The sequence below is a fragment of the Chiloscyllium plagiosum genome, unplaced genomic scaffold (genome assembly GCF_037043375.1).
Source record: "Chiloscyllium plagiosum isolate Xiang-an unplaced genomic scaffold, Cpla_swu_hap1 HiC_scaffold_5, whole genome shotgun sequence".
Taxonomy (NCBI): domain Eukaryota; kingdom Metazoa; phylum Chordata; class Chondrichthyes; order Orectolobiformes; family Hemiscylliidae; genus Chiloscyllium; species Chiloscyllium plagiosum.
This window is the reverse complement of record NW_028270143.1, coordinates 132,522,245-132,549,267: the sequence shown is the minus strand read 5'-3', so window position 1 is coordinate 132,549,267 and position 27,023 is coordinate 132,522,245. Positions and strand designations below refer to the sequence as shown.

At 45.9% G+C, this 27,023-nt stretch overlaps 1 protein-coding gene and 1 long non-coding RNA gene across 5 annotated transcripts in view; one reads left to right on the top strand and one right to left on the bottom strand.

Annotated features, from left to right (window-relative positions):
* The window catches only part of oplah (5-oxoprolinase, ATP-hydrolysing), a 74,862-nt gene extending 60,678 nt beyond the window's left edge, over nt 1–14,184 (top strand). For all 3 annotated transcript variants that reach the window (XM_043690964.2, XM_043690961.2, XM_043690962.2), the window contains 8 exons: nt 4,918–5,102; nt 6,162–6,308; nt 8,103–8,237; nt 10,188–10,337; nt 11,024–11,181; nt 11,464–11,624; nt 12,162–12,259; nt 12,895–14,184. In XM_043690964.2, coding sequence (XP_043546899.2) covers nt 4,918–5,102; nt 6,162–6,308; nt 8,103–8,237; nt 10,188–10,337; nt 11,024–11,181; nt 11,464–11,624; nt 12,162–12,259; nt 12,895–13,065 — 1,205 coding nt within the window. In that variant the 3' untranslated portion in view covers nt 13,066–14,184. The remainder of the gene's footprint in view (nt 1–4,917; nt 5,103–6,161; nt 6,309–8,102; nt 8,238–10,187; nt 10,338–11,023; nt 11,182–11,463; nt 11,625–12,161; nt 12,260–12,894) is intronic.
* Nucleotides 11,244–27,023, bottom strand: part of LOC148150033 (uncharacterized) — a 38,265-nt gene continuing 22,485 nt past the window's right edge. For both annotated transcript variants that reach the window (XR_015757290.1, XR_015757289.1), the window contains exons 2-3: nt 13,462–13,538; nt 11,244–11,617 (exon numbers count right to left, since the gene is read on the bottom strand). This is a non-coding gene — a long non-coding RNA (uncharacterized LOC148150033). The remainder of the gene's footprint in view (nt 11,618–13,461; nt 13,539–27,023) is intronic.

Sequence of the window (27,023 nt, the reverse complement as noted above, 5' to 3'; positions counted from 1 at the left end):
TCTGGTTAGCCCATACCGTGTGAAGAAAGCTACTAACTCCTCTACCACCCTTTTTGCCTTAATACTCTGTAATGGAATTGCCTCTGGGAATCTGGTAGACAGGTCCATTATGGTTAGCAAGTATTGGTTCCCAATTTTAAGCTTTAGGGAGGGGACCTACACAGTCAATTATAACCCACGTCTTCGAATGTGGGAATCGGCAACAAAGGTGCTGGTTTTATTACCGCCTGTGGCTTACCTACCATTTGGCATGTATGACAAAATTTAACCGCATCCTTGTGCAGTCCAGGCCAATAGAAATGCTTTTGTACTTCAGCCTGTATCTTCTTTACACCTAGGTTACCTCCTATAAATAATTCATGTGCTACCTGTACCACTTCTGACTGTATGCAACCGGCAACACAATCTGGTGCACTTCTGTCCATTTCTCCTCTGCACGAACCTGCCGTAGTCTCCATTTTCATCTTGGGATTCTGTCTTTAAGATAATAACCCTTAGGAATACATTCTGATTCCTTTTCTGAGTATGCATCTATATATATCTTTTATTGTCTCATCTTTTTGTTGTAAGTCAATTAGCTTTTCAGGACTAAACACTTCTGTCTGACCCTCTGCCTGTTCAGGTTTCTCTTGCACCATTACATCAAACAGGGTGTCCGCTAACTGAACCTCAACTCTTTCGTCTTTCTCTTTAGTTTTTGCTTCTTACTGTGACTTATGATAGTGGGATCTTGTTACGACACAGTCTGGAAAATTTCCAGGGTATTTTTCTTTTAACTCCACAGTTCCCTGGTCTTCCTTTGGCTTCTCAAAACAAGGAGAAAGTGAGGACTGCAGATGCTGGAGATCAGAGCTGAAAATGTGTTGCTGGAAAAGCGCAGCAGGTCAGGCAGCATCCAAGGAACAGGACAATCGACATTTCGGGCATGAGCCCTTCTTCAGGAAGGGCTCATGCCCGATTCTCCTGCTCTTTGGATGCTGCCTGACCTGCTGCGCTTTTCCAGCAACACATTTTCAGTTCTCAAAAACAAGGGGTGCCACACCCACCTTGGATCCTGCCAAGAACAAACTGAATTCCTGGAACTGACACTCTGTCAATCACTCCCACTGTTACTTCCCCAGTCTTAATTTGGCACTACAACCTCCTCTTACAAAAGGGAATGCTAAATTTCTGTCCATCTATTCTACAAATTACATTCTCTTGGGTAACATGTCAGAAAGAGTACAAACATGTTAATCTCTTTCTAGTTCTCTTACATCTAGTTCGATGGAACTTCTATGGAAACCCCAAGAAAAGTGAAGGAGCTGCAGAAGAATGCAAAGCCTAGGCAGAGGCTGGGTATTGAATTAGTGCCTGATCTCTATAAAGGCTTCGTCTCTGTGCATAATGTTTACTCAGGAAGAACAGGGGGAGAAGGGAAAGAAGTTCTTTACAACTTTCACTAATCTCACTGAGTCAGTCTCTTTTACCATATCTTTTTTAGATTAGATTACAGATTAGATTAGATTACATTACAGTGTGGAAACAGGCCCTTTAGCCCAACAAGTCCACACCAAACCGCCGAAGTGCAACCCACCCAGACCCCTACATTTACCCCTTGCCTAACACTACAGGCAATTTAGCATAGCCAATTCACCTTACCTGCACATCTTTGGACTGTGGGAGGAAACTGGAGCACCCGGAGGAAACCCACGCAGGCACGGGGAGAATGTGCAAGCTCCACACAGTTAGTCACCTGAGATGGGAATTGAACCCGGGTCTCTGGCGCTGTGAGGCAACAGTGCTAACCACTGTGCCACCATGCCGCCCAAAGCGCCTTTCTCCAATGACCAGCACTATGAACTCACCCTCCTGGACTTCATTTTTCAACTGTAGTAAACTATTACCAGTGTGCTCTACTCTTTATTTCGTAGTGTAGGATCTCCCCTTCTCCCAATTTCTATCCCCCATAGGATGAAATTCTTGCTGGAAGCTAAACTTTGCCTTAGGCACCAATACATATTCATCTGCCATCTCAGCCACTCTTCTCATTTCTTGAACTTTCTGTTCATCCACATGAATTCTTCTCATTTCTGGAAGTGAGTTTTTAAACTCCTCCAGCAGAATAATCTCTCTTCGAGCGTCATTGGTCTTATGTATTTTTAAGGCCCACACCATCTATAAAATTACTATGTTTAATTCTTTCAAATTCAACGTAAGTCTGACTTGATTCTTTCTTTATGTTTCTGAACCGCTGTCTATAAGCTTCTGGTACCAATTCATAAGCACTCAAAATATCCTGTTTGACATCTGCATAATCTCTTGACCCCTCATCTGACAGCGCGATAAATACCTCACTAGCTCTGCCACCAGCTTAGTCTGAACTACCATTACCTACAAGTTCTCTGGCCACTCCATCTGCCTAGCCAATTTTTCAAATGAAATAAAGAAAGCTTTGACATCTTTCTCATCAAAAGGTGGCAATATTTTAACATATTTGTATACATCACTACCTTCTCTCTTCATTTCCATCCTGTTAACTTGACTTTCCTGACTAATTCACGACTTATGAAGTTCAAATTCTCTCTCCCTTTCTCTTTCTGTTTCTTCTCTCTTTCTTTGATCAGCCAAGTACCTTCTCTTCCTTTCTTTTCCCTCTTTTTTTCTTCTCTCTCTTTCTTCTCTCTCTCTTTCTCTTACTCTTTCTTCTCACAAGATTCTTCTTTCCGTTTCTTTATCTTCTAACTTCATTTGAGTCATCGAGTCATAGAGATGTACAACACGGAAACAGACCCTTCGGTCCAACCCGTCCATGCCGACCAGATATCCCAACCCAATCTAGTCCCACCTGCCAGCACCTGGCACATATCCCTCCAAACCCTTCCTATTCATATACCCATCCAAATGCCTTTCAAATGTTGCAATTGTACCAGCCTCCACCACATCCTCTGGCAGCTCATTCCATACACGTACCACTCTCTGTGTGAAAACGTTGCCCCTTAGGTCTCTTTTATATCTTTCCCCTCTCACCCTAAACCTATGCCCTCTAGTTCTGGACTTCCCCACCCCAGAGAAAAGATTTTGTCTATTTACCCTATCCATGCCCCTCATAATTTTGTAAACCTCTATAAGGTCACCCCTCAGCCTCCGACGCTCAAGGGAAAACAGCCCCAGCCTGTTCACCCTCTCCCTGTGGCTCAAATCCTCCAACCCTGGCAACAGCCTCGTAGATCTTTCCTGAACCCTTTCAAGTTTCACAACATCTTTCCGATAGGAAGGAGACCAGAATTGCACACAATATTCCAACAGTGGCCTAATCAATGTCGTGTACAGCCACAACATAATGTCCCAGCTCCTGTACTCAATACTCTGACCAATAAAGGAAAGCATACCAAACACCTCCTTCACTATCCTATCTACCTGCGACTCCACTTTCAAGGAGCTATGAACCTGCACTCCAAGGTCTCTTTGTTCAGCAACACTCCCTAGGACCTTACCATTAAATGAATAAGTCCTGCTAAGATTTGCTTTCCCAAAATGCAGCACCTCGCATTTATCTCAATTGCAATTTAAATCTTTTTAATTCTACCTCACTTATCTGTTTCTCTGCTACACGTCCTTGCCTGACCAACCCTACTATAATTTCAGTGTTCCTTTTGTCCCTGGTTAAACATAATTCTAACCTATTTGCTAGTTCTAAAAGTATTGCCTTCTTCTGTCTTTCCAAACTTTCCTGGCAAATTTGGTAAGCATCTTCAAACCCCAGAACCTCCTTAGCAATCTTAAGAGCTATTTCCCTCACTTTTAATTTAACCAATCACAAGTAACCAAAAATAAACAATTTTTTTTCACCTAGTTTTATTTAAAGATCTAAAACACCATTCAGCAAGTGTTTAAATCTGCTGCGACCTTTCGTACCCCAAATGTGTTCAAATCTGTCCAAATCTCAGACTGGATCTGTCTAAACCTGTCCAAATAAATCCAAATCATGGACCCAATCCCCCAAACTGTAGCAACAGGTCAGTGAACCCTTAAATCAAACATCCAGAAAAACTCACCTCGCCTCATAAAATATAATTGACGGAGAACTCCCAAATTCTATTAAAAGAAAATCATATCAATTTATTTTTTTAACCTAAAAGTGAACATTAAACAACAACTATTCACGACTCTAATCCCCCTTTCTCTTAACTATTTATTACCTGCCTCCAACTCTATAAAAATATGCTGTTCCTATAAAACGCTTACTAAAATTATATCAACTTAATTTCAAAACCACACAGCAGCTGTCGCCTTCAGTGTCTTTCTTCTGGCGGAAGATTTCCCTGGGTCATCTTTTTTCTTTTTACTGTGAATATGTTTCATATGAAAAGGACCCTTTGATAGAGAGTGTTTCCTAATTTCTTGGCTCTCTCGAGATGGCAGTTGCTCTCTCTCTCTGATTTTCAAAGTGCTTGCATTTTTATATCCCCAACATTGGATCATCTCATTGGTTCGATGTTGGCAAAACAATAAATTCAAACTTGATTGGTTTTTAGTATAATTTAAACTGGTTAACTTTGAATTATTGTCAAAACAGCAACCAATTCAGGTATCTATTTCACAGCCAAATGTTATATATTTTCACTTTTCCATTACACTCTGAGACTGCCATTTAGTCATATACACCTGCTTATAATTTCTAAGTTCAGAAAGGCATTCATTCTCTCTTAAAGGTACAATACACGTCTTCAACTTCATAACACGGCGATCATTGCTTCATGTTTGTTCTTCATTCATTTACAAACCTAAGTGACTGATACGATTTTGCAAAACCGTGCCATCTGTCATTTGCAGTGTTTCCTTATAATTTGTTCTGGAGTACACCAGTTCACGTATTGCTGCCCATTTCACTAACCTGCCTGTGCTTGCCTTTATTGAACCCTGTGTCTCTTGCAGCTGTTACTGAGGCTCTCATGGCCCCAGCTCAGATCCCAGGCAGCAGCGGGACACGCAATCTCCATGACAATCTGTCAGATCTGCGGGCACAGGTAGCAGCTAATCAGAAAGGGATCCAGCTGGTCAATGAACTGATCGATGTGTATGGGTTGGACGTGGTCCAAGCTTACATGGACCACATTCAGGTAGGCCTTCAACAACCCTGGCCATTTGCAGGTTGGGCCCCAGAGATGCAATTGGTTTGTGCACACGGGTACATACAAATTAGGAGTAGGCCACTCTGCCCTTCAAGCCTGCTCCGCCATTCAATAAAACTATAGATTATAACCTTATCTCCACATTCTGATCTAGCCCCAGTAATCATTTACTGATCATCAACCTAAATACTGTAATTCCGCCCTGCCCCATATCCTTAGATCCCTTTAGTCACAAGGGTTAATATCCACCTCCCTGTTGAGGGAGTGCTGCACTGTCGAAGGGTCTGTACTGAGGGAGTGATGTACTGTCGGAGGGTCAGTGCTGAGAGAGTGCTGCACTGTTGGAGGGTATGTACTGAGGGAGTCCCGCACTGTTGGAGCGCCAGTGCTGAGGGAGTCCCGCACTGTCGGAGCGTCAGTGCTGAGGGAGTCCCGCACTGTCGGAGCGTCAGTGCTGAGGGAGTCCCGCACTGTCGGAGCGTCAGTGCTGAGGGAGTCCCGCACTGTCGGAGCGTCAGTGCTGAGGGAGTCCCACACTGTCGGAGCGTCAGTGCTGAGGGAGCGCTGCACTGTTGGAGGGTCAGTGCTGAGGGAGTGCCGCACTGTTGGAGGGACAGTGCTGAAGGAGTGCTGCACCATCAGATGGTCAGTGCTGAGAGAGCGCTGCATTGTCAGAAGGTCAGTACTGAGGGAGCACTGCACGCAGTGTTAATAACTCTTGGATGAGTTGCTAAACTGAGGTCTCACATGCCTCAGGTGGATATGAAAGTTCCCTCAGCTAGTGTTTCAATAACAAACAGGGCTTTCCAATGTCCTAGTCAATATTCATGTAATAAAATATTAGCTGCTTTTCATTGAATTGCTGCTTTGGGATCTTGTGGTGTACAGTTTGGCAACTGTACCTGCGGTACAGTTGTTACCACACATGACAAAGAACAGCCTCTGTGGTTGTAAAATACTGACCAATGTCCCAAGGTCCATAATCTGTGCTGTAGGAAATAACATTTCTTTACACTTTGACTCATTGGCCATCTGTTCATCCGACAGAATAATGCAGAGGTTGCTGTGAAGGAGATGCTGAAGAAGTTTGCCCATCGATGTCAGCAGAGAGATGGGCAACTGGAAGTCCATGCTGAGGACTACATGGATGATGGCACTCCAATCAGACTGAAAGTGAAAATCAGTGAGGCAGAGGTGAGATCTGTCTGTCTTGTCAGTTTACAGTTTGTCCTGTGAGATAATGTCACTACGTGCCCTTGACCTGAAGAGCAATCAGACAGTCAGTGCTATGGGGAGACTGTCCTTCATGTCAAAACTATGCTGGTCCTTTGAAAGATCTACAAAATCATTAGTCGTGGAGGCAAAAGTGGCCCCTTACTCTGAGAAGATGCCTTCTGGTCCCACAAGGGAGAGTCTGCATCTCCCCTTTGGCCTATTGCATCTACTCCAGCATTCAATGTGATCACGGCTGATCTGATAATCCTCAGCTTCACTTTCCGGCCTTTTCCCTATAACCTTTAATTCCCTTCCCAACTAACAATCTATCTCGGCCTTGAATATGCTTAGTGATCCAGCCTCCCAAGCCCTGTGCGGTAAAGAACTCCACAGATTCACTTGGAGAGAAGAAATTCCTCCTCAACTCTGTCTTGACTAAGTAGTCCCTTACTTTGAGATGCTGCTCTTTGGCCCTAGACAGCTGATGGGGAAACAGCCTTTCCACATCTACCCTGTCAACCCCCCGAAGAGTTTTATATGTTTCATTAAAATTGTATATAATTCTTCTAAATTCCAAAGAATCTATTTGTTTCATCCCAGTTCCAACTCATTCTTCCATCCCAAGTATTTTTCCAGTTGCCTTTGGAAAGCTCGGCTGGATCTGTTTCCACTGTTGATGGATACAGAACTGGCTCAGACATAGAAGACAGTGAGTGGAAGGGTGTTTTTCTGACTGGCGATCTGTGATATGTTGTTTGTGATATGCACTTTGGTAGGAAGACTCAAAAGGCAGACCATCTTTGAAATGGAGAGAGTAATTAAGAAGGGATATTGAATCTTGGGCTTTGTTGCTTGGGGTTTGGAGTTTAAAAACAGGGAGGTCTTGTTACAGCTGCACAGGTTATTGGTCAGGCTGCACTTGGAGCACAGTGTACAGCTTTGGATCTACTGCCATTGGAGGCAATTCGAAGAGATTCACTCCATTGATTCCTGGGGTGAAGGGGTTCAGTTATCAAGACCAGCTGAACAGGTTAGGGTTTTATTCATAGGGTTTAGAAGAATGGGGGGGAGGATGATCTTATTGAAATGTACAAGATTCTGAGGGAGATTGAGAGATGTTTCCACTAGTGGCGGGAGGGGGGGGGGAGGGGGAGGCGGGGAATGGTTCTCAAACTCAGGGGCATATTTACAAAATAAGGGGATGCTCAGTTAAAACCAGGATGCAAAGGTTATAGTCCAGCAGGTTTAATTGGAAGCACACTAGCTTTCGGAGCGATGCTCCTTCATCAGGTGGTAGATTTTTAACTTTGTACACCCCAGTCCAACACCGGCATCTCCAAATCAAGGATGCAAAGGAATTTCTTCTCCCAAAGGGTAGTGAACACTTGGAATTCTTGACCTCCGAGGCTAAATCACTGCAAGTATTTAAAAATAAATATCCCATGGACACAACAACACATTTATTCACCTTGTCACTAACTTTCACGTACTGCACACTGACTGCATACACACACATACTCACACAAAGACCTGCTTGCTCATTCACCTTGTCCACACTGATTATCACTCAATCTCTCTCTCACATGTTCACACTGAGCGCGCACACACACACACACACACACACACAGACAGTCCAGAGACTTGCCCCCTTGCGGCTCAGACTGGAAAGAAACCTGAGGACTTTCCGCAGTCTGTGTGCCAAACAGTCTGACTTCTTCTGAGGTTATTTGTTATTTCTTGCTGTCTCCTTCTCTTCAACTCCCTCTCTGACAGGGGACTGCTGTATTTGATTTTACGGGCACCGGACATGAGGTATTTGGGAATTGCAATGCCCCTCGCGCCATCACCCTCTCTGCCCTCATCTACTGCCTCAGGTGTATGGTGGGACAGGACATACCTCTCAACCAGGTATGTGTAGCTGGACATGAGAGGGGAGTGAGCAGAGTTGGGGGGAGGGAAGTGAGCAGAGTGGGGGGGGAGGGGAGTAAGCAGAGTGGGGGGGGGGAGCGGAGTGAGCAGAGTGGGGTGGGGGGAGGGAAGTTAGCAGAGTGGGGGGAGGGGAGCGAGCAGAGTGGGGGGGAGAGGAGTGAGCAGAGTAGGGGGGAGGGGAGTGAGCAGAGTAGGGGGGAGAGGAGTGAGCAGAGTTGGGGGGAGGGGAGGGAGCAGAGTTGGGGGAGGGGAGCGAGCAGAGTGGGGGGGAGAGGAGTGAGCAGAGTAGGGGGGAGGGGAGTGAGCAGAGTAGGGGGGAGGGGAGTGAGCAGAGTAGGGGGGAGGGGAGTGAGCAGAGTTGGGGGGAGGGGAGTGAGGAGAGTGGGGGGAGGGGAGTGAGCAGAGTAGGGGGGAGGGGAGTGAGCAGAGTAGGGGGGAGGGGAGTGAGCAGAGTAGGGGGGAGGGGAGTGAGCAGAGTTGGGGGGAGGGAAGTGAGGAGAGTGGGGGGAGGGGAGGGAGAGAGTGGGGGGGGGGGGAGGGGAGTGACCAGGGCAGGGATGGTGTAAAGCTATGAGCTGTGGTTTCTTAGGACTCAGAATAAATTGCTGGGATTGGGTGAGAGCACCCTGGTGTGGATTATCAGGGAGACGGGTGAGTGTGGTTTCCCGAGTGTGGGATATCAGGTTTGGTGTGAGCTACCTGGTGTGGGTCATCAGCTTTGGCTGTGGGTGATAGATTGTGGGTTACAGTGTGTTACTGATTGAATGTTACAGTGTGGCTACAGTATGACAGTGATTATCAGGTATGGGTGTACCTGGTGTTACCGGGTGTGGGTGTGGGTTAGTATGGGGGTTACAGTATGACAGTGATCATCACGTATGGGTGTACCTGGGGTTACCGGCTGTTACTGGGTGTGGGTTACAGTGTGGGGTTTACAGTATGACGATGATCATCACGTATGGGTGTACCTGGGGTTACCGGCTGTTACTGGGTGTGGGTTACAGTGTGGGGTTTACAGTATGACGATGATCATCAGGTATGGGTGTACCTGGGGCTACCGGCTGTTACTGGGTGTGAGTTACAGTGTGGGGGTTACAGTATGACAGTGATCATCAGGTATGGGTTTACCTGAGGTTACCGGCTGTTACTGGGTGTGGGTTACAGTATGACGATGATCATCAGGTATGGGTGTACCTGGGGTTACTGGCTGTTACTGAGTGTGGATGATGTCACAGCGTGGGTTTCCTCCGGGTGCTCCGGTTTCCTCCCACAGTCCAAAAATGTGCAGGTCAGGTGAATTGGCCATGCTAAATTGCCCATAGTGTTAGGTGAAGGGGTAAATGTAGGGGAATGGGTCTGGGTGGGTTGCTCTTCGGCGGGTCGGTGTGGACTTGTTGGGCCGAAGGGCCTGTTTCCACACTGTAAGTAATCTAATCTAATCTAATCTAATCTTACAGTATGACAGTGATCATCAAGTATGGGTGTACCTGGGGTTACCAGCTGTTACTGGGTGTGGGTTACAGTGTGGGGGTTACAGTATGACGATGATCATCAGGTATGGGTGTACCTGGGGTTACCGGCTGTTATTGGGTGTGGGGTAGTGTGGGGGCGACAGTATGACGATGATCATCAGGTATGGGTGTACCTGGGGTTACCAGCTGTTACTGGGTGTGGGTTACAGTGTGGGGGTTACAGTATGACAGTGATTATCACGTATGGGTGTACCTGGGGTTACCGGCTGTTATTGGGTGTGGGTTAGTGTGGGGGCGACAGTATGACAGTGAGTATCACGTAAGGGTGTACCTGGGGTTACCAGCTGTCACTGAGTTACTGGGTGTGGGGTGTGAGTTATTGGGAGTCACTGCCCTGACTGCGATTAGTTGCTCAGTAGAAGCTGTGCTCTTTGTTGACCTGTGCTGTCAATGGCAGGGCTGCCTGGCTCCAGTGAAGATCATCATCCCAAAGGGATCCATTCTCGATCCATCGGCAGATGCTGCAGTTGTGGGCGGTAACGTGCTGACATCACAGCGAGTTGTCGATGTCATATTTAAAGCATTTGAGGTTTGCGCAGCCTCACAGGTGAGTGTGTTGGAGTGAGTGTTTGAGCTGACTGCATCAGAGCAGAAACAGCTGCTTTCTCAGGACTCTTGCACAGGGTGAGGCAGGCAATGAGACCATCGCCTCACCTTGGTCTGGTTCACACACAGGTCCCTGTGCTAGAATGGGGGGCTAATGGGATTCTGAGACAGAGGGCAAACAAGCCAAAGGGGAACATTTAGAGCCAGGGCACCAGTGCCACAGTCTCTAAACCTTAGGAGAACGAGGTGGAAACTCATGGAAAAATGTAAAATTCTAACGGGACAAGACAGGGTAAACTCAGGAAGGATATTCCCAATGGGGCATCCAGAACCTGGGTCACAGTCTAAGGGGTAGGACTGCCATGAGGAAAAATGTTTTCACCCAGAGAGTGGGGAGCCTGTGGGAGTCTGTGGTTGAGGCCAAAGTATAGAATGTTTTCAAGAAAGAGATAGATACAGTTCTCAGGGAGAAAGGAGTCAAAGGGCTTGTGGAGAAAGTGCTTCCTCTCCATGGTCAGTATATCAACAATTCTACCTCTAGCCCATGTCTGTCTAAGTAATGCCTCTCTCTTCCCTCAATGTGCTTCATTCCCTTTCTCCTTTGTTACCTCATTCCATCCATCTCCTTCTCTTCCTCCCAATGCCTGTCTCTGTCTCCGTCCCACTCTCCCTGTTTCTTGTTCCCAGGGCTGCATGAACAACATTACCTTTGGTAATGAGCGAGTGGGTTATTATGAGACAGTGGCTGGAGGGTCTGGAGCAGGTCCTCACTGGGATGGACGAGGAGGGGTTCACACACACATGACCAATACCCGGATCACAGACCCCGAAATCCTGGAGAAAAGGTACAGTTCCCAAACCAAACATTGTCACTTGTTTCAGAATCAACCCAGACCAGGCCAGAATGTAAGGTAAGTTCTTGTTAAGGTAATTTATTCATCACTTTTATTGACGTCGGCATTTTAATCTTGATAGAACCAGACTCAGAGTTCTGATTTGCTGTGGAGGGATTTGAACTACCGTTCTCTGGGTTACCGGCCCAGTAACAGAATCCCAACATTGCTGGGAACATGCATTTCTGCCTTCGGTTTGTGATTTCCATTAGTCCTTCTTGGATTCATTCCCAGATATCCCGTCATCCTGAAGAGATTTGAACTGAACCATGGATCAGGGGGCCAAGGTCACCATCCCGGGGGTGACGGGGTTATTCGGGAGCTGCTGTTCCGAGAGAGAGTCGTCCTCTCCGTGCTGACAGAGCGACGAACGTTCTGCCCCTATGGACTAAACGGTAAGAAGTAAAGAAACGTTCAAATGGGTTAATGGAGAAGAACATTACAGCAGATCCTGCAATCTCTGTCACACACACACACACACACACAGAGGCATATACCACACACACATACATACAGGCATACACATACACAGGCATATACCCACCCACCCACACACACACAGGTGCGTGCGTATATATACACACACACGCATGTACCCACACATGCACACTCACACACAGCTGCGCATGTACACACACATACACACTCAAATACAGTAACACACACACACACACACTCTCTCTCGAATGCAGTGACTCTCGAGTACTGTAACACATACTGTCTCTCGAATGGCCTGCCTCCACATGTAGTTCTCATGTTCTTGAGACAGGATGTGGGGTTAAGGAGTATGGTGAAGTTGAGAGATATTTTGGGAGGTGGAGATGAGGGGCAATTTGGGAGGTAGGGAGGTAAGCAGTAATTAGCAGTGGTTTCCAGACAGAGCCACATCCATTCTCCGGTATGTTTAATCCTGGTTTCAATGCTTTCTGCAGGAGGGAAGCCGGGAGCCAGAGGGCTCAACCTGCTGATCCGGGCGGATGGGAGGACCGTCAACCTTGGAGCAAAGACGTCTGTCACTGTTAGTGCTGGGGTAAGGGAACAGCTCGTTCAGAAACTCTCTCTCACTGAACTGCTCACACCTCTCCACAACACTGAATTCTACTTCATTTCACACACATTACACCATCTCTTCCTCTCTGACATCAAGATCACTCTCTCTCTCTCTCTTTCACTCACAATCTTTTTTTCCCACACAGACTCACATTCTTTCTTTCTCACCTTCACTCTCTCTCTCGGCCATCACAGACTCACTGTCTCTCTCTCTCTCTCTCTCTCTCTGTCACTCAGTCTCAGTCTCTCTCAGCCATCACAGATTCACTGTCTGTCTGTCTGTCTGTCTATCTCTCTCTCTCTCACTCTCTCAGCCATCACAGACTCACATTCTCTCTTTCTTACTCTCACTCTCTCTCGGTCATCATAGACTCTCTCTCTCTCTCTCTCTCTCTCTCTCTGTCACTCAGTCTCAGTCTCTCTCAGCCATCACAGATTCACTGTCTGTCTGTCTGTCTATCTCTCTCTCTCTCACTCTCTCAGCCATCACAGACTCACATTCTCTCATTCTTATCCTCTCTCTCTCTCTCACTCATTCTCACTCTCTCTCTCGGCCATCACAGATTCACTGTCGGTCTCTCTCTCTCTCTCTCCCTCTCTCTTTCTGTGGTTCAGGACACTTTCCTGTTGCTCACGCCCGGAGGGGGAGGTTGGGGCTGGGATGAAGATGTGACAGCCAGTTGTGAAGATTTGCCAAGATCGGAGCCGGTGAAGCAGAGGTCTGGAGTTTCCTTTCCCGAACGGGGAAGTGTGTTTGAATATACACTGTCCCAAGAATCGGTGTGATCAAGATCAACTCGAGACTCCAACAAAATACCCTTCCCTCTGCCATTCAAATTCCCAGTTATTTCAGTAGAGCACAGGGGACAGAGGGAGACTGATTCCCCTTCTTCACTTGCTAGGTCCCCAGACGGCAAGTCCCAGAAACAGGGATGGTGCCAGGTTTCTGTGGGATCTTTCTCTCCCTCTCCGTCCATCCTTCTCTCCCTCTCTGTCCATCCTTCTCTCACCTGACTGCGCACAATAAGAATGAAGAGTAATTGCCTCAGGAGATCCCGAAGCACTTTACAGCCAGCAGCAATACTTTATAAAGCCTCGTCATTGTTGCAATATAGGAAACTCAGCAGGCAGTTTGCACACAAGATCCCACAAAGTACACTGATATAAATGACCAGAATTCACCTTTATTTCCTGTTGAGGGATGAAGATGCTGAGACGAACTCTTAACACTCAAGCGAAATATTGCGGATGCTGGAAATCTGAAATAAAAATAAACAAGAATTGCTAATAACACTCAACAGACATAGAAGCAGCAGCAGGCCATTCAGCCCATTGAGTTTGCTCCACCATTCAATGAGATCTCATTGAATGGCGGAGCAAACTCAATGGGCTGAATCTCAATGGCTGATCTGATAATCCTCAACTCCACTTTTCTGCCTTTTTCCCAGAACCACTGATTCCCTTCCTGATTAAAAGTCTGTCTATCTCAACCATAAAAATACTTAAATATTCCACAGATTCACTGCCCTCCAAAAGAAGAAATTCCCCCTCATCTCTGTCTTAAATGAGCAATCCTTTATTCTGTAATAATGCCCTCTGGTCCTCGACTCTCCCACGAGGAGAAACATCCTTTCCTATTAAGTCCTCTAAACATCTTGTACGTGTCAATGAGGTCACTTTTCGTCATCCAATCTCCAATGAGTACAGACCCAACCCACTCAACCTCTCCTCATAAGACAGCTCCTCCCTGTCTGGAGTCAGCTGAGCGAACCTCCTCTGAACTGTCTCCAATGGCAGAATATCTTTTGTTAAATATGGGGACCATAACTGTTCACAGTATTCCAACTGTGGTCTAGGTGAAAGTGAGGACTGCAGATGCTGGAGATCAGAGTCAAAAAATGTGGTTCTGGAAAAGCACAGCCGGTCAGGCAGCATCCGAGGAGCAGGAGAGTTGACATTTTGAGCATAAGCTGTTCATCACATTCCTGATGAGAAGCTTATGCTTGAAACTTCGACTCTCCTGCTCCTCGGGTTCTGCCTGACCGGCTGTGCTTTTCCAGCACCACACTTTCTGGCTCCAACTGTGGTCTGACTAGTGCCTTGAATAGATTTATACTCCATGCCCCTTTAAAACAAAGATCAACATTCCATTTGTCTGCCCTACTACCCACTGAACTTGTAACACTAACTAATGAGTCACGCATGCAGTCTCCCAAATTCCTCTGTTCTGTAGCTTTCTGCAATATTTCTCCATTTAAATAATATTCAGCTCCTCTACTCTTCCTGCCAAAGGGCATGGCCTCACATTTTCCTACATTATATCCCATGTGCCAAGTTTTTGCTCAGTCACTGATCCTGTCGATATCGCTCTGCCAACTCTTTGTGTCACCCTCACCACTTCCCACCTATTTTTGTGCCATCCATGATCCTGGCAATTGTACATTCACTTTCCTCATTTTAAGTCATTCATATATATTATGACCAACAGGCCAGGAGAGGGAAACAAAGTTAACAGTTCAGGTCACTGACCCTTCAGAATATTGGGAAGGTTAGGAATGTAAAAGGAGTGGGGATGGCTGGGTGAGGGATGGGGCAGAAGGAGTGGAGGAAAGATCTACCATGGGGTAGGGGTCAGGAGAGTCGTTGACAATAGTGTTCATGGTGCAAAGGTCAAATGGAGGGGTAATGGGTACAGTAAAGGACAAAACAGAAAAACCCAGATGAGGATCATCAGGAAACAAGGTGAAGGAACAAAGGGCAATTTAAAAATGAAGTCATGAAAAAAACAGCATACAAAACAAAATGGAGGCAGATGTTCTAGTCTTAGACCAATGTCAAGATCAGATGGCTGCAGGGTTATAAGCTGAAGAGAAAAAGAAGCTCCTTCAACCCTTCAAGACTGATCCTCAATCTTAACACTACTTCCTCACTGTATCCTGATATCGCTTGATTCCCAGGGTGTCCAAAAATCTCTCAACCTCTATCTGGAATATGCTCGAGGACTGACTGAACATCTACAGTTTCCTGGGGCTCAGAATTCCAAAGATTCATAGGAAATAGGAACAGGTTAGGTGAATTGGCCATGCTAAATTGCCCGTAGTGTTAGGTGAATGGGGTATATGCAGGGGAATGGGTCTGGGTGGGTTGCACTTTGGCGGGTCGGTGTGGATTTGTTGGGCCGAAGGGCTGTTTCCACACTGTAAGTAATCTAAAGGATTAGGCCCTTCAGTCCCTCCAGCCTGCTCCACCAATCAATAAGACCATAGCTGATCTAATTGTAACTCCAAATCTACATTCCCAAATAACTTGCCAACACGCCCCCCCCACCCAACCTTGGCTTATCAAGAACCTATCTACCTCTGCTTTTAAAATATTCAAGGACCCAGCCTCCACTGCCTTCTCAAGAAGAGACTTGCAAAGACTCATGATGATCAAAGAGGATTTTCTTGTCTTATTTCCTTTGAAATGGGCAATCTCTGATTTTTAGAGTGACTCATAGTTCTAGAATTCTCAAGTAAGAGGGAATGTACTCTCCACATCTGGGCATACGATAAAAAACAACACATCTGAGGAGTGGGAGTTCAGCAAAGGATGACATAGGGATTGATGAAGTGAAGGAAAATAGAGTACAAGAGTAAGCTTGTAGGAAACTTACAAACTGACCGCAAAGATTTCTTAGGTATGTGAAAAGAAAAAGATCGGTAAAGACAAAGATAAATCTTTGACAGTCAGAAACAGGGGAATTTATCAAAGGGGACAAATAAATAGCTGACCAATTAAATAGATACTTTGGTTCTATGTTCACAGTAACATCTAGAAATGCTAGGGGACATAGGGTTTACTAAGAGAGAGGAACTGAAGCAAATCTGAGTAGGGAAATGGTGTTTTGGAAATTGATGGGATTGAAGGCTGATAAATCCCCAAGGAGCTGATAATCCACAAAAGTACTTCAGGAAGTGGCCCTAGAAATAGTCGATGCATTGGTCATCTTCTGGAAATCTTAGGGATTCTGGAACAGTTCCTAAAGATTAGAGAAAGTCAGAAATCACATGACACCAGGTTATCATCCAACAGGTTTATTTGAAATCACAAGCTTTCGGAGAGTTGCTTCTTTCAACAGGTGAGAGGTTCCCCCAATTGTAATTTGTTTTACTGTACTGGACAAAATTTGACAAAGTAACAATTTGTGTTAAAATGACATTTATTTCTATTTTTACAAGCCTGAGGCAAGTTGACATCTGACTTTGTCCACCCTAGTCCAACACCAGCACCTCCACATCATACAGATTGGAGGATAGCTAATGTAACTTGTCTATGTCAAAAGGGAGGTAGAGAGAAAACAGGGAATTATTGACCAATCAGCCTGACATTGGTAGTGGAGAAAATGCTAGAGCCCATGAGAAAACAATTAATAGCTGAGCACTTTGAAAACAATGGCATAATCGGACAGACTCAGCATGGATTTCCGAAAGGGAATCAGACTTCACAAATCAACTTGAATTATTTCAGGATGTAACTACTGTGGTAGAGATGATGAGGGTGAGTCAGTGGATGTGGTTTATTTGGACTTCCAGAAGGCTTTCAACACAGTCCCACAGAAGAGATTAGTGTGTGAAATTAAAGAGGGTAAGATTGGAGATAATGTATTGTGATGGAGAGAGAATGGGTTGGCAGACGGGAAACAAAGAGTAGGAATAAATGGGACTTTTTCTGAATCGCAGCCAGTAATGAGTAGGGTACTGCATGGATCAGTGCTTGAATCCCAGCTATTTACAATATACATTAATGATTTAGATGAGGGAACTAAACGTAATATCTCCAAGTTTTCAAAGTGTTTTCAGACAGAATGGGAAGGTATTTAATTGGGGGAGGGGAAATTATAGTGCTATTAGACAGGAACTGTGGAGTATAAATTGGAAACAATTGTTCTGTGGAAATGCACAACAGAAATGTGGAGGTTGTTGAAGGAGCACTTGTTGTGAGTGTTGGATAACTTTGTCCCACTGAGACAGGCATGGAATGGTAAGGTGAAGAAGCCTTGGATGACAAGAGAAGAGGGGCTTCTCATCAAGAGGAAGAAGGAAGCTTACTTAAGGTTGAGGAAGCAAGGATCTAGCACAGCTTTAGAGGATTACAGGGTAACAAGGAAAGAACTCAAAAATGGACAGAAGAGAGCTGGAAGGGGGCATGAAAAAGCCTTGGCGGAAGGATTAGGGAAAACCCAAGGCATTCTACACACACGTGGGCAATAAGAGAATGATCAGAGAGAGGTTAGGGCCGATCAGGGATAGTGGAGGAAACCTGTGCCTCGAGTCTAAGAGGTAGGGGAGCCCCTAAATGAGTTTTTTGCTTCAGTATTCACTAGAGAGAGGGACCTTGTTGATAGTGAGAACACTGTGGACCAGGTTAAAAGGCTTGAACAGATTGATATTAAGGAAGTGGATGTGCTGGAAATTCTGGGAAGCATCTAGATAAGTCCCCAGGGCTGGACCAGATATATCCAAGATTACTACGGGAAGAGAGGAATGAGATTTCTGCGCCTCTGGTGATGATCTTTGCATCCTCACTCTCCACAGGAGTAATACAGGATGATTGGAGGGAGGCAAATGTTGTTCCTTTATTTGAGAAAGGGAATAGGAAAATCTCTAGGAGTTACAGACGAGCCAGTCTTATGTCTGTGGTAAGCAAGGTACTGGAAAAGATTCTGAGAGATAGGATTTATGACTATTTGGAAAAACATAGTTTGATTAAAGACAGTCAGCATAGCTTTGTGAGGTGGAAATGTGTTGCTGGAAAAGCGCAGCAGGTCAGGCAGCATCCAGGGAACAGGAGAATCGACGTTTCGGGCATAAGCCCTTCCTCAGGAATGGGGAAAGTTTCACAAACTTTCCCCATTCCTGAGGAAGGGCTTATGCCCGAAACGTCGATTCTCCTGTTCCCTGGATGCTGCCTGACCTGCTGCGCTTTTCCAGCAACACATTTCCAGCTCTGATCTCCAGCATCTGCAGACCTCACTTTCTCCTCATAGCTTTGTGAGGGGCAGTCATGCCTCACAAGCCTTATTGATGATGTGACGAGACAAGTTGACGAAGGTCAAGCAGTGTTTGTGGATTTCAGTAAGGCATTTGATAAAGGTTCCCACTGTAGGCTCAAGTTAGGAGGTATGGGATACATGGAAATTTGGCTCGGAGAAAGTGAGGACTGCAGATGCTGGAGATCAGATGGAAGAGTGTGTTGCTGGAAAAGCGCAGCTAGTCAGGCAGCATCCAAGGAACAGGAGAGTCGACGTTTTGGGCATAAGCCCTTCATCAGGAAATGATGAATTGACGAAGGGCTTATGCCCGAAACGTCGACTCTCCAGCTCCTCAGATGCTGCCTGACTGGCTGTGCTTTTCCAGCACAACAGTCTTTGATGGAAATTTGACTGTCTGGATACAGAATTGGTTGGCCAAAAGTCGATAGCGAGTGGTAGTGGATGGAAAATATTCCGCCTGGAGGTCGGTGGCCAATGGTGTCCTGCAGGGATCTGTTCTTGGGCCTCTGCTCTTTGTCGTTTTTGTCAAAGACTTGCATGAAGAAATGGAAGGGTGGGTTAATACGTTTGCTGATGACACAAAGGTCGGTGGTGTTGTAGACAGTTTTGAGGGTTGTTGCAGGCTACAACATGACATAGGATGCAGAGCTGGGCTGAGAAATGGCAGATGGAGTTCAACCTGGATAAATGCGAAGTGATTCATTTTGGAGGTTGGATTTGAATGCTGAATACAGGGTTAAAGACAGAATTCTTGGCAGTATGGAGGAACAGAAGGATCTTGGGGTCCATGTACATAGATCCCTCAAAGTTGCCACCCAAGTTGATAGGGTTGTTAAGAAGGCATATGGTGTTTTGGCTTTCATTAGCAGGGGGGTTGACTTTAAGAGGTTTTGCTGCAGCTCTATAAAACCCTGGTTAGACCACGCTTGGAATATTGTGTCTGGTTCTGGTTGCCTCATTATGGGAAGGATGTAGACGCTTTACAGAGTGTGCAGAGGAGATTTACCAGGATGCTGCCTGAATTGGAGCACTTCTTTTATGAAGAGAGGTTGAGTGAGCTAGGGCTTTTCACACCGGAGAGCAGAAGGAAGACAGGTGACTTGATAGGGGTGTGCAAGGTAATGAGAGGCATAGAGAGAGTAGATAGCTAGAGATGTTTCCCCAGGGCAGAAATGGCTGTCACAAGGGGTCGTAATTTTAAGGCGATTGGAGGAAGGTATAGGGAACATGTCAGAGGTAGGTTCTTTACACAGAGAGTGGTGGGTGCATGGAATGCACTGCCAGTGATGGGAGTAGAGTCAGAGACATTAGGGACATTTAAGCGACTGCTGGGCAAGCACATGGATGGCAGTAAATTGAGTGGTGTGTAGGTTAGGTTCATGTTAGATTGCAATAAATGCTTGCCACAATATCGTGGGCCGAAGGGCCTCTGCTGTTCTATGTTCTAAAGCTGGGTGGGAGGGTGAACCACGAGAAAGATATAGAGTTGCTTCAATGTGACTTAGGCAGGCTGAATAAGTGGATAAGTGCATGGCAGATGCAGTATAATGTGGACAAATGTGAGATTATCTAGTTTGGGAGCAAAAACGGGATTGCAGGTTATTATCTGAATGGTGATAGATTGGGAGAGGGGAATGTACTATGTGACCTGGGTGTCCTTGTACACCAATCACTGAAGCTAAGAGGCAAACGGTACGTTGGTCTTCATTGCGAGAGAATTTATGTACAAGAACAGGGATGTCTTGTTGCAATTATGCAGGATCTTGGTGAGACCACACCTGGGGTGTGGTATGTAGTTTTGGTCAACTTATCTGAGAGAGGATATTTATGCCATAAAGGGAGTGCAGCAAAGGTTTACCTGATTGATTTCAGGATGGCAGGACTGATATAGGAAGAGAGGTTAAATTGATTCGGATTGAAGTGGTGGTGGTGCTGTTTGGGGAGAGAGGGGAAGTGTTGGAAATCTCAGGGAAACATATAAAATTCTAACAGGATTACACAGCGCAGCTGCAGAAAGGATGTTCCTAATGAAGGGGGGGGGGGCTCCAGAACTAGGGGTCACAGTTTAAGGATATTTGGTAAACAACTTAAGATTGAGATGGGCAGAAATGTCTTCACACAGAGAGTGGTGATACTATGGAATGCACTACATGAAATGATTTGGAGGAGCCGGTGTTGGACTGGGGTGTACAAACTTAAAAATCACACAACACCAGGTTATAGTCCAACGGGTTTATTTGGAAGCACTAGCTTTCAGAGTGCTACAGGAGCAGTGCTCTAAAAGCTAGTGCTTTCAAATAAACCTGTTGGACTATAACCTGGTGTTGGGTGATTTTTAACTTTGGACACTACCAAGAAAAGCAGCTGCGGCCAAAACATTGTATGATTTCAAGAAGGTGTTGGACATTGCACTTGGGGCTAAAGGGATGAAAGGATATGGGGGATGAATGAGAACAGGATATTGAGTTGGATGAACAGCCATAATCATACTGAATGGCAGAGCAGACTCAGAGCTGCATGGACTCCTCTTGCTCCTATTGTCTATGTTTCTATGACCCCTTAACATTTTATATTTCAATCAAGTTACACCTCTAAACTTCACAGATACAAGCCATAACCTGTTCAACCTTTCCTCATAAGACAAGCTGCCCGTTTCAAGTATTAGTTTAATAAACTTGCTCTGAAATGCCTCTAAAGCATTTACATTCTGCCTGTAAGCTAACCATTACAGGGTACAGAATTTCTGATGTGCTCTCTCTTTTGACTCCTCTGCAGATTGAGACTCTGTCTAATGCAGCCTGGAATATATTTGTTTGTTTCAATTGCTTTGTGGGGAAGGATTGTACTAAACACTAACAAACCACTAGGAGAAGAAATATGTCCTCATTTTCATCTTAAGTAATCTTTCACTTTATTCTGAAATTGTGCCCTCTCGTTCTAGACCCATAAGGAGAAACATCCTATCAGCATCCACTCTGTGAGATCCCTACCTCTCACCTCACAGTACTCTAGGTGCAATCTTTCTAATGCCCTTGACAGTAGTAGCAAGGCTTCCCTAGTTTTATATTCCATCCTCCTGTGAAAGAAGCCGTAAGGTGAGGGAGCAGAATTAGGCCATTCAGCCCATTAAGTCTTCTCTGTCATTCAATAAGATCTTGTCTGACCTGATAATCCTCAACGCCACTTTCCTGTCTTTTCCTTATAATCCTTGACTCCCTCATTGATTATCTCAGTCTTAAATGTACTTAATGACCCAACCTTTCCCCTCTGCGGTACAGAATTTCACAGATCCATTACCATCTGAGGGAAGAAATTCCTCCTTATCTCTGTTGTAGTTGGATGAACCATTACTCCATTTGGCTTCCTAAATCCATGGGAAACTTTTGTGATTCAAGAACAAGGATAGCCAAAGTCCTCTTTACCACTGTTTCTGTGGTCTCTCACCATTTTAAATGTAATTCTTTCTGCTCCATCTACCATAGTGGACAAGCTGACATTACACCCCACCTACTGCATATTTGCTCACTCATTTAACCGATCAATATCCTTTTGCAAATCCTATTCCCAGTTTGTTTTCATACCTGCCTTTTCATCATCAAACTTGGCTACATTAGTCGGTCTCACATTTATATAGACCGCAAATAGTTGAGTCTCCACCCAGATCCAGCAGGACTTACATCTTGCCACCCTGAAAAATAACCCATTTATCCCAACTCTGTCTTTTGTTAGTTAGCTAGTCCTCTGTTCATGAGTTCCTACCTCAAGGAGTAAGGCACCTTATCGAATATCTTTGGAAATCACCCCATTTTCTGATCCCCTAGATATCACCCGAAGCAGGGTAATTACCTCCCCAAACAGCTCTAATAAATTTGTTGAATACAATATCCCTTTCACAAAGCCATGTTAACTCTGCATGATGATGTTTTGACTTGCTTAATAATGACTTGCTTAATAATGGACTATAGCAATTATCCAGTTATAGATGTCTATCAGACTAACTGGACAGCAGTTTGCTCTTTTCTGTCTCTCTCCATTCTAAATAAAGGTGCTAAATTTATCATTTTTCCAATCCTTTGGGACCTTTCTAGAACATAGGGAATTTTGGAAAATGACAACCGAAGTGTCCAGTATCTGTGTAGACAATTCCTTTACAGGTTTTCACGTCCAGGGGACTTCTCAGCATTAAGATACGTTGCTATTTCCATTACCTTGTCACATGGGATAACTATTGTTTTAGGTCCCTCTCTCCTTTTGCTTTTTACTAATATTCTTGGAATGCTTATTGTGTCTTCAGCTGTGAAGACCAGTAGCAAATATCTGTTCAAAGCCTCTGCCATTTCCTCACCCTTTGAGGAATCAGCAGTCACTTTAGCTACTCTTCCTCTTTATATACTGGTAGAAGCTTTTACTGTCTGTAATGTATATCTCACTCCCAAATTCCCCCACCCCAACCCCTTTTTTTTTTGCATAAACTTATGCTTTGCAGGTTCGGTAAGATTTTCCAATCTCTGGGCAATCACGAATCTTCATAGCATTACCTTTTCATTCAATTTGTTACATCTCAGTTAGCCATGGATTGTGTATTTTTCTGGTGGAGTCTTTCTTCTTCATTGGAATATATTTTTGTTGAGTCATGAAGTATCTTCTTAAATGTCTGCCAATGCTTTTCTGCCAGCTTACATTTTGAACCCCCATTTCCTCAGTCCATTCAGCCAACACTGTCGTCTTATTAACAACAACAGAATTTGCTGGAAAAGCTCAGCAGGTCTAGCAGCACTAGTGTGGAAACAGGCCCTTCGGCCCAACAAGTCCACACCGACCCGCCAAAGCGCAACTCACCCAGACCCATTCCCCTATATTTACCCCTTCACCTAACACTATGGGCAATTTAGCATGGCCAATTCACCTAACCTGCGCATCTTTGTGTTTGAGGGAGGAAACCGGAGCACCCGGAGGAAACCCACGCAGACACGGGGAGAATGTGCAAACTACACACAGAGAGTCGCCTGAGGCGGGAATTGAACCCGGGTCCGTGGCGCTGTGAGGCAGCAGTGCTAACCACTGTGCCACCGTGCCCCCCACGTGTGGAGAGAAATCAGAGTTAATGCTACAGGTCAAGTGAACCTTCTCTGGAGGGTCCTTCTCTCCACAGATATGGCCAGACCTGCTGAACTTTTCCAGCAATTTCGGTTTTGGTTTCTGATTTACAGCATTTGCAGTTTGTTCGGTTTTTACTGTCTTCGTATCCTTGTAATTGTAGTTATGTTTAAGACACTAATTATAAAACATAGAACAATACAGCGCAGAACAGACCCTTCGGCTATCAATGTTGAGCTGACCTGCGAACTAATCTGAGCACATCCCCCTACACTATCCCATCATCATCCACATGCTTATCCAAGGATTGTTTAAATCTCCCTAATGTGGCTGAGTTAACTACATTGGCAGGCAGGGCATTCCACGCCCTTACCACTCCCTGAGTAAAGAACCTGCCTCTAACATCTGTCTTAAATCTATCACCTCTCAATTTGTAGCTTTGCCCCATGGTACAAGCTGACGTCTCCATCCTAGGAAAAAAACTCTCACTGTCCCCCCTATCTAATCCTCTGATCATCTTGTATGTCCCTATTAAATCCCCTCTTAGCCACCTTCTCTCCAATGAGAACAGACTCAAGTCCCTTAGCCTTTCCTCGTAAAACCTTCCCTCCAGACCAGGCAACATCCTCTGCACCTTTTCCAATGCTTCCATATCCTTCATGTAATGGGGCGACCAGAACTGTACACAATATTCCAAGTGAGGCCACACTAGCATTTTGTATAGTTGCAGCATGACATCATGGCATCATGGACAGATATTTCTCAATCAAACTGAATGTGAAATTCTATTGTGTTATGATCATCTTATCTATGAGAATGCTTTGCTGTAAAGGTTCTAACAAATTCTTTGTCAGGTTCAGAATAGCCTCTTCCCTATTAGAATACAGAATCGGTTCTGAGGAAGGGTCACTCGACTCGACTCTGAGGAAGGGTCACTCATCTCTCCAGAGATGCTGCCAGACCTGCGCAACCTTTCCAGCAATTTTTGTTTTTGTTTCAGGTTACAGAATGTGCTATTCAAAAACAAACTGTTAACATTCTTCAGGCTATCTTTGCCAATCTGATTTATCTAATCAGTGTGGAGATTAAAGTCACCCACCATTATTACAGTATCTTTCTTATAGGCTCCCATTGATTTACATTATGTCCTACTGTGTAGCTACTGTTGGGAAACCTATAAGCCACTTTCAGCAAAGGTTATTTTACCTTCAATATTTCTTATTTCTAGCCAAACCATCTCTCCATCTTGAACTGTGATATTCATCTTCTGATCCCTTCCTTTATTAAAAGAATGATCTCTTCACCTTTCCTTTTCTCCCTGTCCTCTAGAAATGTCAAATATCTTTGAATATTCATGTCCGAGATTTGGTCACCTTGAAACCATGTCTCTTTAATGGTCATCCTTATTTTTATTTGTTCAATTGACCAATCCAATTCATTACATGTGCTGTGTATATTCGGAGAAACCGCCTTAAATTCTGAATTTTTACTGTTCTTCCCTACTCTGTCCATATTTGCATTCTTCTGCTTGTATGTGTAGCTATTGTACCATATATCATCACACTGTTCTGTTTTCTTGTCTTAGAGTCATTGAACTATAGAGTAATACAGCATGGAAACAGGCCCTTCAGCCCAAACTAGTCCATGCTGACCATGGTGCCCACTCAGCTCGTTCCAGTTGCCTGCGTTTGGTCCATATCCTTCTAAACCCTTCCCATCCATGTACCTATCCAAATGTTTTTTAAATGTCGCTATTGTACCTGCCTCAGCCACTTTCCCTGGCAGCCCATTCTATATACGCACCACTCTCTGTGTAAAGAAGTTGCCCCTCAGGTCCTTCTTAAATCTTTCCCCTCTTACCTTAAACCTATACCCTCTAGTTTTCAATCCCCCATCCCTGGGGAAAAGATTATCTGCATTCATCCTATCTATGCCCCTCGTGATTTTATACACTTCAATAAGGTCACCCCTCATTCTCCTACATTCCAAGGAATAAAGTCCTATCCTGGTCAACCTCTTTCTGTAACTCAGTAGAAAGTGAGGACTGCAGATGCTGGAGATCAGAGTGGAGTGTGTGGTGCTGGAAAAGCACAGCAGGTCAGGCAGCATCCAAGGACAAGGTGAGTCAACATTTTAGGCATAAGCCCTTCATCAGGAATCGAGGAAGGACTTATGCCCTTCATTCCCGACTCTCGACTCTTCCTATAACTTAGGCCTACTCATCCTGGCAACAGCGTTCAAAATCTTTGCTGTCTTTCCAGTTTAAGTATGTCTTATTACTTTGTCCTTTATCTTTGATTTTCCAAATCATTCCTCAGGTGAAACACATGCACACTCCAGCATCTTTCAGGTGAAGGCTGCCCCGGTCGTACATCTCTGTCATTGCCTTGAACAGGCTGGTTCATGCACTTACCCCCAAACTCCAGATTCCTCAACCGTTCCAGAAACTTCCATCGGCCTCCGAAACCAGTCCGGCGCCATTACACACGCGGCCGCTACAGCGCCCGCGGCAATAGCCGCAGACGCCGCCGACGATGACGTCACTTCCGCCCCCACCGACCTCGCAACCTTCATGATCGCGGCCCAAACAACCGCCTCCGGGATCGCCGCACAGACAACCTGCTCTGCGATCGTCATGAAGACAATCACCAACAGATTGGCGACCTCCGTGGCTACGGGGAAGAACTCTGTCTGCGTGGTCGCCGCAGCTACTTCCGCCCCCAGTGACGTCAGCAATCTACGTTTGGACCACATCGCCGCATGTGTCTCCGCCCCCCCGCCGCGTTCCGTCACCACGCCTAACCCCGCCCCCCCGCCGCGTTCCGTCACCACGCCTAACCCCGCCCCCCCGCCGCGTTCCGTCACCACGCCTAACCCCGCCCCCCCGCCGCGTTCCGCCACCACGCCTAACTCCGCCCCCCGGCCGAGTTCCGTCACCGCGCCTAACCCCGCCCCCACGCCGCGTTCCGCCACCACGCCTAACTCCGCCCCCCGGCCGAGTTCCGTCACCGCGCCTAACCCCGCCCCCACGCCGCGTTCCGTCACCGCGCCTAACTCCGCCCCCCGGCCGAGTTCCGTCACCGCGCCTAACCCCGCCCCCCCGCCGGTCTCTATCACCATGTCCAACTCCGCCCCCAAGCCGACCTCTGTCCCCGCCCCCAGGCCTAACCCCGCCCCCACATCCAGCTCCAGCCCCACACCAGGTCCTAGCTCCCCGCCCTGCCGTGTGTTCACCATCCCTCCAGACTTGCCCCTCTCTGAGGATGAAAGATCAGTCCTCAGGAGGGGTCTCACCTTCGTTCCCACACGTTCTCGGGTCAATGAATTCAATACACGGAGTGACACCGAACAATTCTTCCGCCGCCTTCGCCTCCGTGCCTTCTTCTTCAATCAAGACTCTCGCCCACCCTCTGACGACCCCTTCTCCTACCTCCAACACACCCCGTCCACCTGGACACCCCGTGCTGGCCTCCTACCTGCCCTCGACCTCTTCATAGCAAACTGCCGCCGCGATATTAACCGCTACCTGAACTCCCACACTCCTCCCACCCACTCCAACCTCTCACCCTCGGAACGCGCAGCCCTCCACTCCCTCCGTTCCAACCCCAACCTC